The following is a 13,596-nucleotide window of genomic DNA, read 5'->3' on the forward strand; positions in this document are numbered from 1 at the left end:
TTGGAGGATGATGCTCAACATCAATTTTCCCAAAAAGAGTTGAATGATCTAGTTCGCGACCCCAGATTGCCAAAGGACTCTGCCACACTGTTGGCTTCCAGATTGAAGGAAAAAATTTTCTTTCTGACAGTACTTACATCGGTTTCTTTTGCAACAGGCATAAAATATAACTCCATTTTTTCTCGAAAGAAAAGAATTTAGTTCACTGTGCCGATCCGATATTGTGCAGCTTTTGCTAAGCTTACTGTGCTACATCACGGTGGGAGGAACTGGTGCATTGCAAAGAAAGAAGCGTCATCGATAATATTATGGTTGAATACTCTTCCCTCCATTGCTCACTAGACGCGGCTTGATCAAGTGTTATGGTGACTGCTTCACTTACATGTGCCAGGCTTCTTAACGTATGTTATTTTCGGATTCAGCACTGCCAAAATACCCCAAATCAGTTGCAAAAATCTAAACAACATTCAAAAGTAAAAAATTGTTGGCCAGTGTAATAAATTGGGAAACGGTACCGGCGTACCTTCCTTTTTTTTATTAGGTTTTTAGGACTAATAAAAACTGATAGCACATTAGCGACAACAACAATCTTCCACCACTGAAGCATAAGTAATTGATCCTGTAGTTCAGTGGTCGGCAAACTTTGTTTACTTGCGGGCCAAATATACACACTTCCGGCATCGTGCGGGCCGTATTATTTTCGCCCACGAGCAATCGCCACGTTAAACCTCAAATTGTGGCGCACTCGCACTTTCTATTGCTGTGTTAAAAGCCTGCCACAACGAGGCGATCATGTTACCTTTTCAAGTACCGGTGTCCGGTATATTATTAAACAATGCATTGTTTTTATTTGCTAATTATCAATGTAAAGGATGATGTTGTTCCTGTGTCATGACCAAAGCGTTAAAATCAAATGTCAACTTCGTTGCCCCGCGTTACGTCGTCAAAATGACAGTCTGACAAGATAGTACTAAATGTATTCTTGGTGTAATGCATTTTTGATAAAGCGGCAAAGTGGTGCAGTCTCGTGGTTGAATTTCGTATTTGCAATGACACGTTTCGTATTGACTTTTACCATAAAAGCTTTTAATAACTGCGATGCTGACTTGGCATATCTAGCAAACTGTTTTTGGAATTCCCAAGAAAGAAAAATATTTTTCCGTTCCAGCACTTTACAGTCGATATTTTCCCTCAGTTTCCCAGACATTTTTATATTTCAAAAATCAAAATTAACTTAACCTATAATAACAACCAACGATGGACGTTCATCGAGTATATGACATATAACTGACGCTAATTATTACGGAACAGGCGCCGACAGCAGCACTTTTTTATCACATAAATCCGTGTGGAGGCAACATTCAATTTAGGATCAATTTTTGTTTTATGGCGCTATGCATTCAAAGTCGGAAGGTTCGAGGGCCGCAGTTTGTCGATCCCTGCTGTAGTTAATAGGAAAAGCGATATTTTTAACAATAACGAGGAGAAAATACAAAACGATCCATATGTCCACTCCGTACAACAGAAACTATTGGGCACCAAGTGTACCTATGAGTCGTTTTGTCATTTTCCTCATTATATCATAACATATTTATTGTGTTTGTGTCAGTTATGCATATGTTCAAAAAAGACAGTTTACGCTGTCACGCCACATTATGGAATGCCTTCAAAAGAATAGTCCTAAAAGTTTCATATCATAAGTATCAGGTCACAGAAAGAGCGTTTCTCGGATTATCGATAAAAAAAGTGAACTGCTGGCTGCGAAACGAAATTCATAGGTTCATGATCTGACATGAATATATACACAAAGTATTTTAATGATTTATTTCACCCTGTTTTTCTGATTCCGCCGCCTTAACTTCTTTGTACAGTACAATGTAAGGAGCCAATTTTAATCTCATCGAAGTGTGCAAACTGTCTTCTGTGAGGTGGCAGCGATGTTTACCTTTGATGTAGTTCCATCATCGTATTATCGCCATTGTATTACGTAATACCTAATAATCACATTTGTTTTGCGTATATTACTGCTTCACGAATAGATGCTACGGATGTTTCCCCGAGCATCGATTTTCTTCATCTTTGCAATAAGTTAACAATAACCTAACAATTCGAATTAATGTCGCCGCTCAGACACCTTTTTCGCTCGGGCAGATATTCAAGCGTGGTTGTGAACATTGCCTCTTTTGGTAGTTTTGCGTATGATTTGTCAGTTTTTAGTTATGTTTCCAAAAAATAGTTGTAAATCAAACAAATAACTTAATTGTCATTATGTCATTCGGGGACCTTTAGTTTAGTTGCAATAATCAAAAATTGACACCACAAACTCTGCGAAAAACTAGCATAAAATAAGCCACCAGTACCTATAGAGGACTTGCACAGGTCACGTGACCTTGTTTACTTGGACGGCAATAAAACAAAAACGTCCATTTGGCTCCTGTCAGTTGCAAGTCGGATTATACGTTTCCGTTTTGTTTGGCTGTTGAAAATGGTTATTTCGTATTGTTCCGCTGGCTGTACGTATAGTATAGACAACGAAATGGATCTTCAGTTATATTCCATTGTTTTCAAAAGATCCGGAACGTCGCGCAATGTGGATATCATCTATTGGCAGGACTGCTTGGTGCCAAGTCCAGAAGCCATCTCACCTGTGTTTCACTGTTTGCGGACAGCACTTCGTTGATGGTGATTCATAATGTGCTGTTATCAATTTTTTTTAAATATTCATAAGCTCCCTCATTTCAATGGAAAGCAGATGACAAACTACTGTTATTGGTAGGCCTAGGCGTACACTTTAAAAGAAGCCGCCTACACCCCTTTTCACTAGAACTATAATACTGTGAAATATTTGATAGAAATTACCCCCGAGGCATCATATCTTCCATTTGAAAGGGCTGTGGAGGCAGATACATTTTTTACTATAAATTATAGAATGTTACTTCCAGGTTATCTTATCCTTGCTTATAGATATCTTGAGGTCAGTGACTCCAACTGACCCATGCATGCCACACTGCAAATTCCCTTGTGTACCGATAAAATTAGGCTGCTGGAGCCTTCATACCTTGAAAACAGTCGAATCTGAGCACGATGGATTCATGTGAAACACGTAATATGCATTTATAGGCAAAAATATCCCATCCCGGGCAGCACCGATCCACAACCTCCTGCCTATGGAATCAAAACATTAGACAAATTGGTGTACTGTGCGCATTCACAAATCTTTGCAAATCAAGTGTGCCTTTTGACTAAAGAAAATTTAGCATTTAAATGGTCAACCTAGTATCTGCAGATAAAACCAATTGTTTTTTAAAAATACATTTTTGATGTGCTTTATTTTTCAAATATAATTTATAATTACTGTAAAGTGTGTGATACATTTGGTACCATGAATACCATTTGCAAATTAGCTTGGGTTACACCCCTCTCAAATAAAAGTTTAGACTCTTAAGTCATATCTCATAATATTCTTTAAACAAAATGTTGCGGCTAGCCGGCTACCAATCAGAATTTTCTTTCAGATCACAAAGTCGCAATATTACGCCTCGCTAAGTTGCATTGGCAACTGTATCTGGTTATAGTATCGGTGTCCAACTTTAGACTGAAACCTTCACTACCAGACCCATCGAAACAAATTTTTTTTTTCTTGATAGGGTCGTCTTGAAGTTGCTTTCGTTAAAGCACAATGGACACTTTATCTCCACCAATCCACAGTAATCACAAGTTACATTGTCATTACGATGGGCACCAATAAATGGATACTGAGGATGTATTATCAAGTCACGCAAGCTTGGGGTCTTGGGGGAGGGCCAGTTATTTGTTTTCAGAAGCATGGACTTGGATGGTGGGGAATGGTCGTAACCGATCAGCGGTCATGTGAACCACCCTCGGTGGGAGTAGAGCTGCAATCCTCTCGCACATAACTAGTCCCACATGGGATTGAAACCTGTGAAACTACCAGGGTGATCAGAGATGCGGTGGCGAGCTTATTCCTAGATGGCGAATTCAATTGAATTCTGGTTATTTTTTCCAGGTCCCATGGTGTTAAACTTTAGTTATCTATTCAACCTTTCACACTTAGTAATAGATTACCTGCTAATTAGGGAAACAATACCTTATAGCAATTGATTATTAATTCCTTACTGTCTTACGCAAGTCAAGTCTGCAACTGCAAGTAGGCCCACGCCTAGGCCTACTAATAACAGTAGTTTGTCATCTGCTTTCCATTGAAATGAGGGAGCTTGAGAATATTTAAAGAAATTGATAACGGCACACTATCACCACATTATCACTCACCATCAACGAAGTGCTGTCCGTAAACATTGAAACACAAGTGAGACGGCTTCTGGACTTGACACCAAGCAGTTCTGCCAATAGGCAATAGATGATATCCACATTGCGCGACGTTCCGGATCTTTTGAAATCAGTGGAATAAAACTTAAGATCCATTTCGTTGTCTATACTATACGTACAGCCAACGGAACAATACGAAATACCCATTTTCAGCAGCCAAACAAAACGGAAACGTATGATCCGACTTGCAACTGACAGAAGCCAAATGGACGTTTTTGATTTATTGCCGTCCAGTAACAAAGTCACGTGACCCGTGCAAGTCCCCTATAAGCGGCACGTGGTTTATTGTTTGAATAGAAATGAAATATTTGAACATGCGAGCCAGTTTGTAAGTGCCAACACCCCCAAACACCTTCAAAACCAGCGTTTAAAATTTTGCAATGATATATTATAGGGGTCAAGGGTCGGGGAAACTCAGATGAAATGTCGGTATACAGGAAGCAAAATTACATTTCAAGATTCACACGGTACCAAATGTAGCAATGGTAAAATATTTTTCAACACAGACCTAGGCTATTTACAGTATGGGGATAAGGAGACTACCAGGTATGTTAATAATATATTAAATATACGACTCCTGTACTTGAGGTACGGTACGAAATTACGTGAGACCCAAATACAGAAACCCAAATTATTATATGGCAGCATAAAGGCAACATACGGACATCATAACAGAATCGAAAGATGAATACATCAGGGATTGATTCAGATATTTTATTTTGTGACAGAGTATGATATACTGCTATTTCTCGAAATTCCGCTTGAATACTGAGTATTCAACTATATATGTGTAAATAGTTTGCAGTGTAACTTACAGTGTAACATTTTTAAACATTCATTTAGTGGCATATTTTTGATTTGTTCTCTCTGTGTGTATACCGGTACTGTTTTAACAATGTTGGCCACGTCAATGTATCAATTAGGCTACAGACCTGCTCACGTGTGATTAGTGTTTTTCCTAATAATTGCTTTTATGAGTGTCCGCACACCGAATTTGCCGCCATGGTTTTGGGTTTGTTTTTATATTAAACCACTTATCACCTTTTCCGCAATGCCCAATCTAGCAATCAGTGTAGTTTTTCATGGCTTGGTTTTTCTTAAAGCTTTCATGGCTTCATGAGTATTACTATCGTCGCAAATTTATTACATTCCACTCCCCACATTATCTTTGCATGAGGTTGTAGGTATTGGTCATTATCAACGTAATTGTTGAAAGAGAGTACAACAGCCCGAAAGTTTATTACTATCGTGTATTTTGTTTGTTAAGTTTGGCCCAAGCCTCATTTAATTGGGCTTGTGTTTTTGTGTGCGTGCTGGTGGGCAGGCACATGAGATACTTCATGTTTTAAACTTTTTTGTAGGTTTTGCTTGCCCTCCAGAATTCTCCATTTTTAATTTAGGTTTGTTATGGAGTTTTCGAAATAAACTATCTAACTATCTATCTATCTAAATATAGAGCTAGCCTACTGCTGTATGGTATTGGTACCGTACTGTTAGACTGTGCTGTTTTTAACATGAATACTGTTGCAGTATTGTTAGCATAACCAAACATTTTTATTATTTCAGTATTTAGTTTAATATCTCAACAATATGAGTAGAAAGCAAACACCTAGTGACTTTTTGAAACAAATTATTGGCAGACCAGTGGTCGTCAAGTTAAATTCTGGTGTAGATTACAGGGGAGTATTGGCTTGTCTAGATGGATACATGAACATTGCATTGGAACAAACTGAAGAATATGTGAATGGACAACTTAAAAATAAGTATGGCGATGCGTTCATTCGAGGAAACAATGTATTTTATATCAGTACACAAAAGCGAAGAGGAATGGCTTAATAGCAAAGTCTCTATACAAATTTAACAATCATATCACAGAATCTGGAACAGTGATGGACAATAATGTATTACTTGTTTATTCGATTGTTGGATATTTTTAGATTTTGAGTTACCCTGCCCTATGATGTTCAAACAAGATCGAAAGTTCTTGCTATTCGAAAGATTATTTTGAAATTTAGATATTTGAAATTAAATATTTTTTTTGTCACCTTTGCATTAAAATAAATACTACCATCATGATTTTTTCTGTGAATTAGATTCGAAATTATGTGCGAGATGCAATATGTAACTATTCAGATACAAACTTACCCGTTCTTATGTATAAATTGCATCACATGAGTGACAATCCACATGTAGTCCAACATTATGGGAAGTATTTATATGTGAGGCCTATGAAGTTGAAAATGTCAAACAAGCAAATGTAGCAATTAATATAATACAAATATGCACTCCTGTTGACTATTCAAATTCCAGACATTCGGGAATATGATTGTTTATCTTCGTGAATATTTGATTACTAATTTGGTGATGAAATCATGTGACCACAGTCTTGCTGTTGCTTATCTTCATGCTGGAATTATTGAGTCTTGTTTTGATTTCTTCGATTATTTTCATATTTTTACCTGGCCGTTTGCACCTTCATAACCTCCATCATTTTTGCTGCACCCTATCAAACAGTGAAATATTGTAACAAATTAATGAATATATATTTCCCAATTGGCTAGGATATCTTATTGTCAACATGACTTGTATCCCTCCATGAAATTGTGGACAAATTGAGGTGACTCATTTTAATGAAGCCTGGAATGAAATTTTTTTCTGTTTTCATTTGACCAGTCAGTGGTTTGGGTTCCAAAATTTTTTGTAGCTGACAATTCATTTTGATAGTCAGAACAAGAGAATGTCTACTATGAACATTTGTACATTGCATCCATAGATAGTACAGTTATACTCCACTCCCAAGGATATAATCCTATATTTATGTGTAGTGTCTAAGTAGCATTCTTAGTTTTGTATTCTATATTGTGCCGCTGTAATCAGTATATTTGTTATTTGTAGATAATTTGGATTATATTGCCTTTTAGACTTGTTTCTAAGCAATTAATGCATTTTTACCTTTGTCATGGACAAATTGACTGAAAGTGGTCGTATATCATTACAGGAATTTCTTAACGGTTGCAGCAAAATCTGCTGCTCTTCCGGCTGGGTTTTGCAACATAAAGATGGTTATGATCCATACATGAAGAACATATTTCATAAAGTCATGTCTGGTAATAATGACAAGCAAGATGATCAAATGAGTGAATTTGACAATGGACTGAGAGACATTGATAATAACAAATTGCAAAATATTTGTGATGAATATCTTACTTACGAATGCCATGTCATTTTCAGTCATAGTTACTCTACACCTGTGCTGTATTTTATAGTTCACAATTCAAATGGAAAAATGCTGACATTACAAGAAGTTTGGTCAGAGTGTGGCAATTACAATTTTAATGAGAAATGGGATTTCATTACTCAAGTAGAACATCCCACTTTATTGATGCCGTATTACCAGTTGCACCCATGTCATACCGCTGAATTTATGAAACCTCTTCAAGATATGCAAAGTTATTCAGATAAACAAAAACACTTTTCCAATTTCAACTATGTTCATGCATGGTTAAGCATTATACTTCCAGTTATTGGGCTTTCATTAGTTTGAGATTCTGTTATTTTTTTGTTTATAGAACATCAATGTTATGAGTATTATGTTAGGTTTTGGATAGATTTGTAATATGCTGATAAGAAGTAGGTTGCCTTTGCTTTGTGCTAAAGCTTTCAATGCTTCAAGATGCACCTCTGCTGCAATTTCAAGATGGCCAGAAAATCATAAAATTTATTTGGGAAGTTCAACTGCCAGCCATAGAATAATAACCTATTCCTTCCGAGCTTATGTCACAACAACCAGGATGTTCTCATCAGATGGGAATTCGGGCTTCACTGAAAATGAAGAAGCAAAGTCAAGAAAAGATGGAGACCACAATGCTGAAAATGGAAAATGTGAGGATGATATAAGGGTTGAAATATTGGAAAATGCATTGAATTATGTTTTGACGCATGGGTGGACTAGGGAAGCGCTATCTCTAGGTGCTCAGGAAGCTGGGTATCCAAGTGTCACAGAAGGAATGTTTAGCCGAGGTGAAGTAGACCTTGTGTTATACCTAGTGAAATCCAATAATACAAATCTATTGACATATATGGAAGAAATACTCGATGCACAGGAGGGCGAGAAGATAAGAATCAGTGAATTTATTAGAGATGTTTTGGAGTACAGACTTCGAATGATCATTCCTTATATAGAAGTATGGTCAGATGCCATGGCTATTCTATTGCGCCCAACTGTTTTTGTGGAAGCAACACAAGAGCTTGGGAAAATGGTAGATGATATTTGGTTTTATGCTGAGGATACATCCACAGATTTCAATTGGTATACAAAAAGGGCACTTTTGGCAAAACTTTTTCTAACTACACAAACTGTCATGGTGAATGATCAATCTCCCGATTTTGCAGACACATGGAAATTTTTGGATCGGAGGTAGGTATGACTTATAGAAAGTTAGAATATGGTAATTTAAAACTGTTTCACTAATACCCTCTGTTTAACAGGATGAGTGACATAGCAACAATTGGCAAAGTCTCAAGTTCTCTGCAAAAAAATGGCAAAATGGCTGGTGATGTGGCGTTTGCCGGATTCACAGTTTTGAGAAATGTGACGGGTTTTGGCGATAGAAGGCGTTGAAGAATTCTGCAAACGAGATTTGATTCAACTTGTCTGGGTGGAAAATATATGCCTTACTAAATGGCATTGACTGATTGGAGAAAAATATTCTCTTTTTTAGTGTTTATTATGTGATTTCGCAGCCAAATTATGACCATTCATTTTCTTGTAGCATGTTTTTTTTTATTTATGATCAATTTAAAAAATGTATTGTTTCTGTCTGCATAAAACATGACTGGTTGGGAGTAGATATGTATCGGCAATATCAGACATTTTTTCGGTATCTGCTGAATGTGGATGGATATATTTAGGTTTTTAATCTGATCCAAACTTATTACTGTACCATGAACTGTGAGCATTGATTCCAATGATGATTTAATCATTTTAATCACAATTATTTTATGTTCTGGAATACCTGTTCGTCAAGCTAAATTTACAGGGGTTCTCAACCTGGGGTTCGCGAACCCCCAGGGTTTCACGAGAAGATTTTCAGGGGTAATTGGATGGCAGTCGAGTTTTTTTTTTTTTTTTTTTCAATATCCTTTAACAAAGGAAAACTAAGTAACTACCAGACGAAAATGAATGCAAATTGAAAATCAGCGTAAATTTTCACTGATCTAGTGTTAACAGAAAAAAGGTTGAGAACCCCTGAGCTAAAATAATGATAACTGGGAATGTAGTTCGGAGACAACTATTTTATCATGTCTGACCCTTACAATCAAGATGATAGTCAAATGTTATCGGAAAATCAGCTTTTCGAAATATCAGCGTGTAGATATCGGTCTGTATCGGCGATAGAAGTGGTATCGATATATCTTTAATGCATGTATGCTCATTCAATTTTTTTTAATTTGGAAAATATTTTTTATAAATAGCCATTACAACAAAATACTTTTATAAATAGTAATTGCAATAGTTCAATCCGGTATATTTCACAATACACCAATTTTCACAACCTTGGGACAAGTAGGAAACGGTGGGGCACGACATTTTCGCGACACCAGATTTTGTGCACCCACCTCCGCCGCAAAGTATAAATAATGATTTCTCAATGCATTCTGTAGTCCCATAAGTTTTTGATTGTTGATTGTATTCGTCTATGTCACATTTTCACTTATAGGCATTTACTTTCCCCCGCATTTGCACCCACAGACATTAGCACAGAGGTTTATTCGCATCCATTGATATCTGTACAAGTGGGAATTTGCAACCTCCGACATAATGCCCGCGAACGTCTGCACTTTTTTGAACATTTACATTCAAACCCACTGAAGTTTTACCTACGGATATTTGCACCATTGTGCATTTTTGAACAGCAAAACATGATTTGGATTCTTTTTTTTTAATGTCCGTGCAAACTAAATTTTGAGTAGCGGTAGCTCGCTTTGCTGGTGTATTACCAACTTGCTCATCTCCAGAAATTCCTATATCACCAGAAATCCACAGCGGAGTGACTTTTCGCTTCCCCATGTCGATAATTTGAGAATATGCGGTCTTGGTGTTAATAATGAAATAATCTGTGGAGGGTTGAATAGATTCTTTGACGCAGGGGTCGGCAAGCTACGTCCCCGGCCCGCGACGCTTCACTGAATTATATTAACAAAACAACTGTATTGACGATTATATTCTTTACGTGACAGAGTTTGTTTTGAGACATTATATAATAACTTAACAAGTATATAATTCACAATCACTCGTTTAATGAGCCTATAATTGATTATAATTAGACAAATGGCAATAGAACGTAAAAAAGTTGATGCTTAGTGCAAATGATTCAATGACGCAGAAAATATTCAAATGATCAGTCTTCACTCACTGCTTGAAATTTAACTAAAATCTGTGTGAAAAAATGTGATTCGTTGGCCATTTCTTCAGTTTTTAACTTTCTAAAAATATGTGCGGCCTGCCAATGACTTGCAACCTTTAATTTTGGCCCGCGAACGACAAAAGTTTGCCGACCCCTGCTTTAACCCTTTCCATGCGATTTTTATTTTTTATAAAATAATTGTATTTGCTACGCCGACTTTATGCATTTGTACCCCCACAATTAATCAATCGACTAACGAAAAAGTAATGATCCTCTGCTGCCCACTGACGGCTCGTTGGAAAGCTTATTTAAAGAGCTTGCAATTGGCGATTGAAAAAAAAAAAAAATTTCAAAAGGGGTGGTCTGAGTCACAAACCGGATAGAAAAAAGGCATTTTTTTTCTTGGGTGTTGAAACTTCAAACCGTGATAAAAAATAGAAATATTCGCTAAATCCTTTACTGTTACCGCTTCTTGGTTGGCAAACAATAGCATAATATTGCTGTAGCAATTTTGTTATCTAACTCAAAATACTTTGGTAGATGGAAGGGATAATATGTCTTCTATTACCACCCAAAAAACACCGAAATTTGCATAAAGTTCATAAACACTCCCTCGTTCCGTCGCAAATAAAATTCCCATGGTAAACGAAAGCGAGATTTACCGTTGCTTATGTTAATCTCGAAGAAGACTTCTTATCAATAAACTAAAACCCGGAAAAACTAGACCAACAGTTTGCGACCGATTGCTAAATAAAACAGTGAAGTACATCAACGTACCCGCCGCAATCTAGCGAGTTTTGTCGTGGGTACGTATACGTGCCCACCGCACGGAAAGGGTTAACGTACTTTGGGAATCTGATGTAATGTCGGATTCTTATATATATATTTATCTTTCATGGGTGAAAATGACCGGAGAATGGGAAAAATCATCTATACTCCGAACTTCAGCTATAGTGCAAGTCTGTAAGATCAATATAAGGGCAATCATAATTCCAGTATGGTAACGGTATTTTTCTTTAATTCGTTAAAATATATATTGAAGACGTCACAGGTGACCTATATTAAATGAGTTAAATGGCGGGAGGTCTGGAATTGATGTATATCTTATCATGAGTTTTTGATTGAGGAGTGAGTGGGATTACTATGAACTACATTGGTAAAAGGCATTTCGAACGTAAGACATCATTTCATACGCTGTTGGACATGCAGTGACTTTTCTCTTGACGCCGCGTGCAATGGGACCTGATGGTGAGTCACAACGATTCCTCAATTGATTTCGATATTCATTTAGACATTTCATTATGGTGATTATGGCAATGTACCTTCATCTGATCCCATGGGCGAGCCTGTGGGAAGGCCACGGGGACAGCAGATTCAAGCTGTAGAGTTCGCGTTATTACACATAATTGCTAGATGTGTTTTTATTTAATAAGTAAATCTGACGGGCCTCGTTCGTCGGCTCGGTGAAATGTTCTCTTTTTTAGTAAAGCTGGACTAAATTGATGTTGAAAAGATAGAACATTTGGAAACCACGAAACGACGATAACAGAATTTTGCCAACTATTTAGAGACTGATTTGTCATCTACGAAGAAATCTTTGATCTCCTTACGCTTTTCCGAAGTGGAAATAAAGCTTTTTCAAACAATGCGAAAGATTTTTCTTGCTTGGCTGGAATGTTTTTTTCAACTTTGTGCATTGCACATCATTTATTACTCACAATAAGCTGCTCAATTACTAATTGTGAGCGATCTTTTTCAAAGTTAAAACAGATACATACAGTACAAACATATTTGAGGTCTTGGATGTCAAATCAGCGCCTGGCAAGTTTATCTATGGTCAGCATCGGCAAAAAATGACTTGCTTTTTGTTAATAAAGGAGTTTGTTGCGTAGTTTGGTAGAAACAGATTTCAACTGTGCTATATACATTATATATCTACTAAAATGATAAAATCTATCTCTAACGAAGTGACGACAATGGAATAATTAATGTATTTTTGTCTTTAATAAAAAAATCTACAGAACAATATTTATTTGTCCTTAGACTATGAGTATTTGGCAGTTCCTTTAATCTTCGTCAACATTGCCGGATTATTTTTTGCAATATCAAAAACTGTCTATGAGAAATGTCGTTAAAATTGTACATTAAAGTGAGTATACTAACAATAGACTCAAATAGAAAGTACTCGCGTTCTCCCGACCATCGTGGTTACATTAAAGAGAAAATGCGCTCGACGTTGGCGTTATGCGCAATAATGCTGAAGTAATACAAATACAGTACGAACTTTATCAGTTCTATGTAGAAGTCGCAGTTTTAGCTGCTGGTTTTCAAATATTCTGTCCATCTTGCATGTGCCCTGAGTTTACAGTAGGAAACTGGATTGGATTGAAACTGCTTTCTACGTACTTGCATAAGTTTTGGAAGTGGTCGACCAACTTGGCTTCATCAATCGAAACATTTTTCTCAAGAAAATACTCAACGCACGGTTAAACATTTTTCCAGTCGGTGTTTTGGATCAGAAGCATCCAGCCAAAGCATTTGAATTCCTCGAACGAAGCTGTCCATTTTTCGAGGTATTCTGGGCAAGACTCGTACAACAGGACTACATCCAAGCGAAACATATCTCACATTCCAGCCCTTTCTCTCTAAGTCTACGCATTTCAGATTTAATTTGGGTTTGTATGAACATCTTTTCTCAATGGTAGATTTAACGGCATCGAGACAAGATTTGATTTCAATAATGGAAATCTTTAAATGTTCAAGATGCCTAATTTGTATATTAAACACAGCAACAAACGTAGATAGTTGTTTATTTTGAAAACTTTATAATACACCCAAATTG

General features: G+C 36.8%; 2 protein-coding genes across 2 annotated transcripts; both read left to right on the plus strand.

Moving 5' to 3' along the window:
• The first annotated feature begins 7,306 nt into the window (after positions 1-7,306).
• LOC120326182 (ubiquitin-like-conjugating enzyme ATG10) lies at positions 7,307-7,891 on the plus strand. The gene has a single exon (XM_078111545.1). It carries the CDS (start codon positions 7,307-7,309, stop codon positions 7,889-7,891), a length of 585 nt encoding a protein of 194 aa, XP_077967671.1.
• Positions 7,892-7,894: 3 nt separating this feature from the next.
• On the plus strand, positions 7,895-9,177 carry LOC120326168 (ubiquinone biosynthesis protein COQ9, mitochondrial-like). Its single transcript, XM_039392415.2, has 2 exons — positions 7,895-8,764; positions 8,836-9,177. Exons 1-2 carry the CDS (start codon positions 7,965-7,967, stop codon positions 8,966-8,968), a joined length of 933 nt encoding a protein of 310 aa, XP_039248349.2. The 5' UTR covers positions 7,895-7,964; the 3' UTR covers positions 8,969-9,177.
• Positions 9,178-13,596: the final 4,419 nt, after the last annotated feature.

The sequence above is a fragment of the Styela clava genome, chromosome 4, assembly GCF_964204865.1.
Source record: "Styela clava chromosome 4, kaStyClav1.hap1.2, whole genome shotgun sequence".
In the NCBI taxonomy this organism is placed as follows: domain Eukaryota; kingdom Metazoa; phylum Chordata; class Ascidiacea; order Stolidobranchia; family Styelidae; genus Styela; species Styela clava.

Excerpts from the sequence above, each read along its gene's own strand:
- LOC120326182 (XM_078111545.1), top strand. The coding sequence starts at position 7,307 with ATGGACAAATTGACTGAAAGTGGTCGTATATCATTACAGGAATTTCTT.
- LOC120326168 (XM_039392415.2), top strand. The coding sequence starts at position 7,965 with ATGCTGATAAGAAGTAGGTTGCCTTTGCTTTGTGCTAAAGCTTTCAAT. Across the intron at positions 8,765-8,835 it reads TGGAAATTTTTGGATCGGAG|GATGAGTGACATAGCAACAA; the intron begins GTAGGTATGACT and ends TCTGTTTAACAG.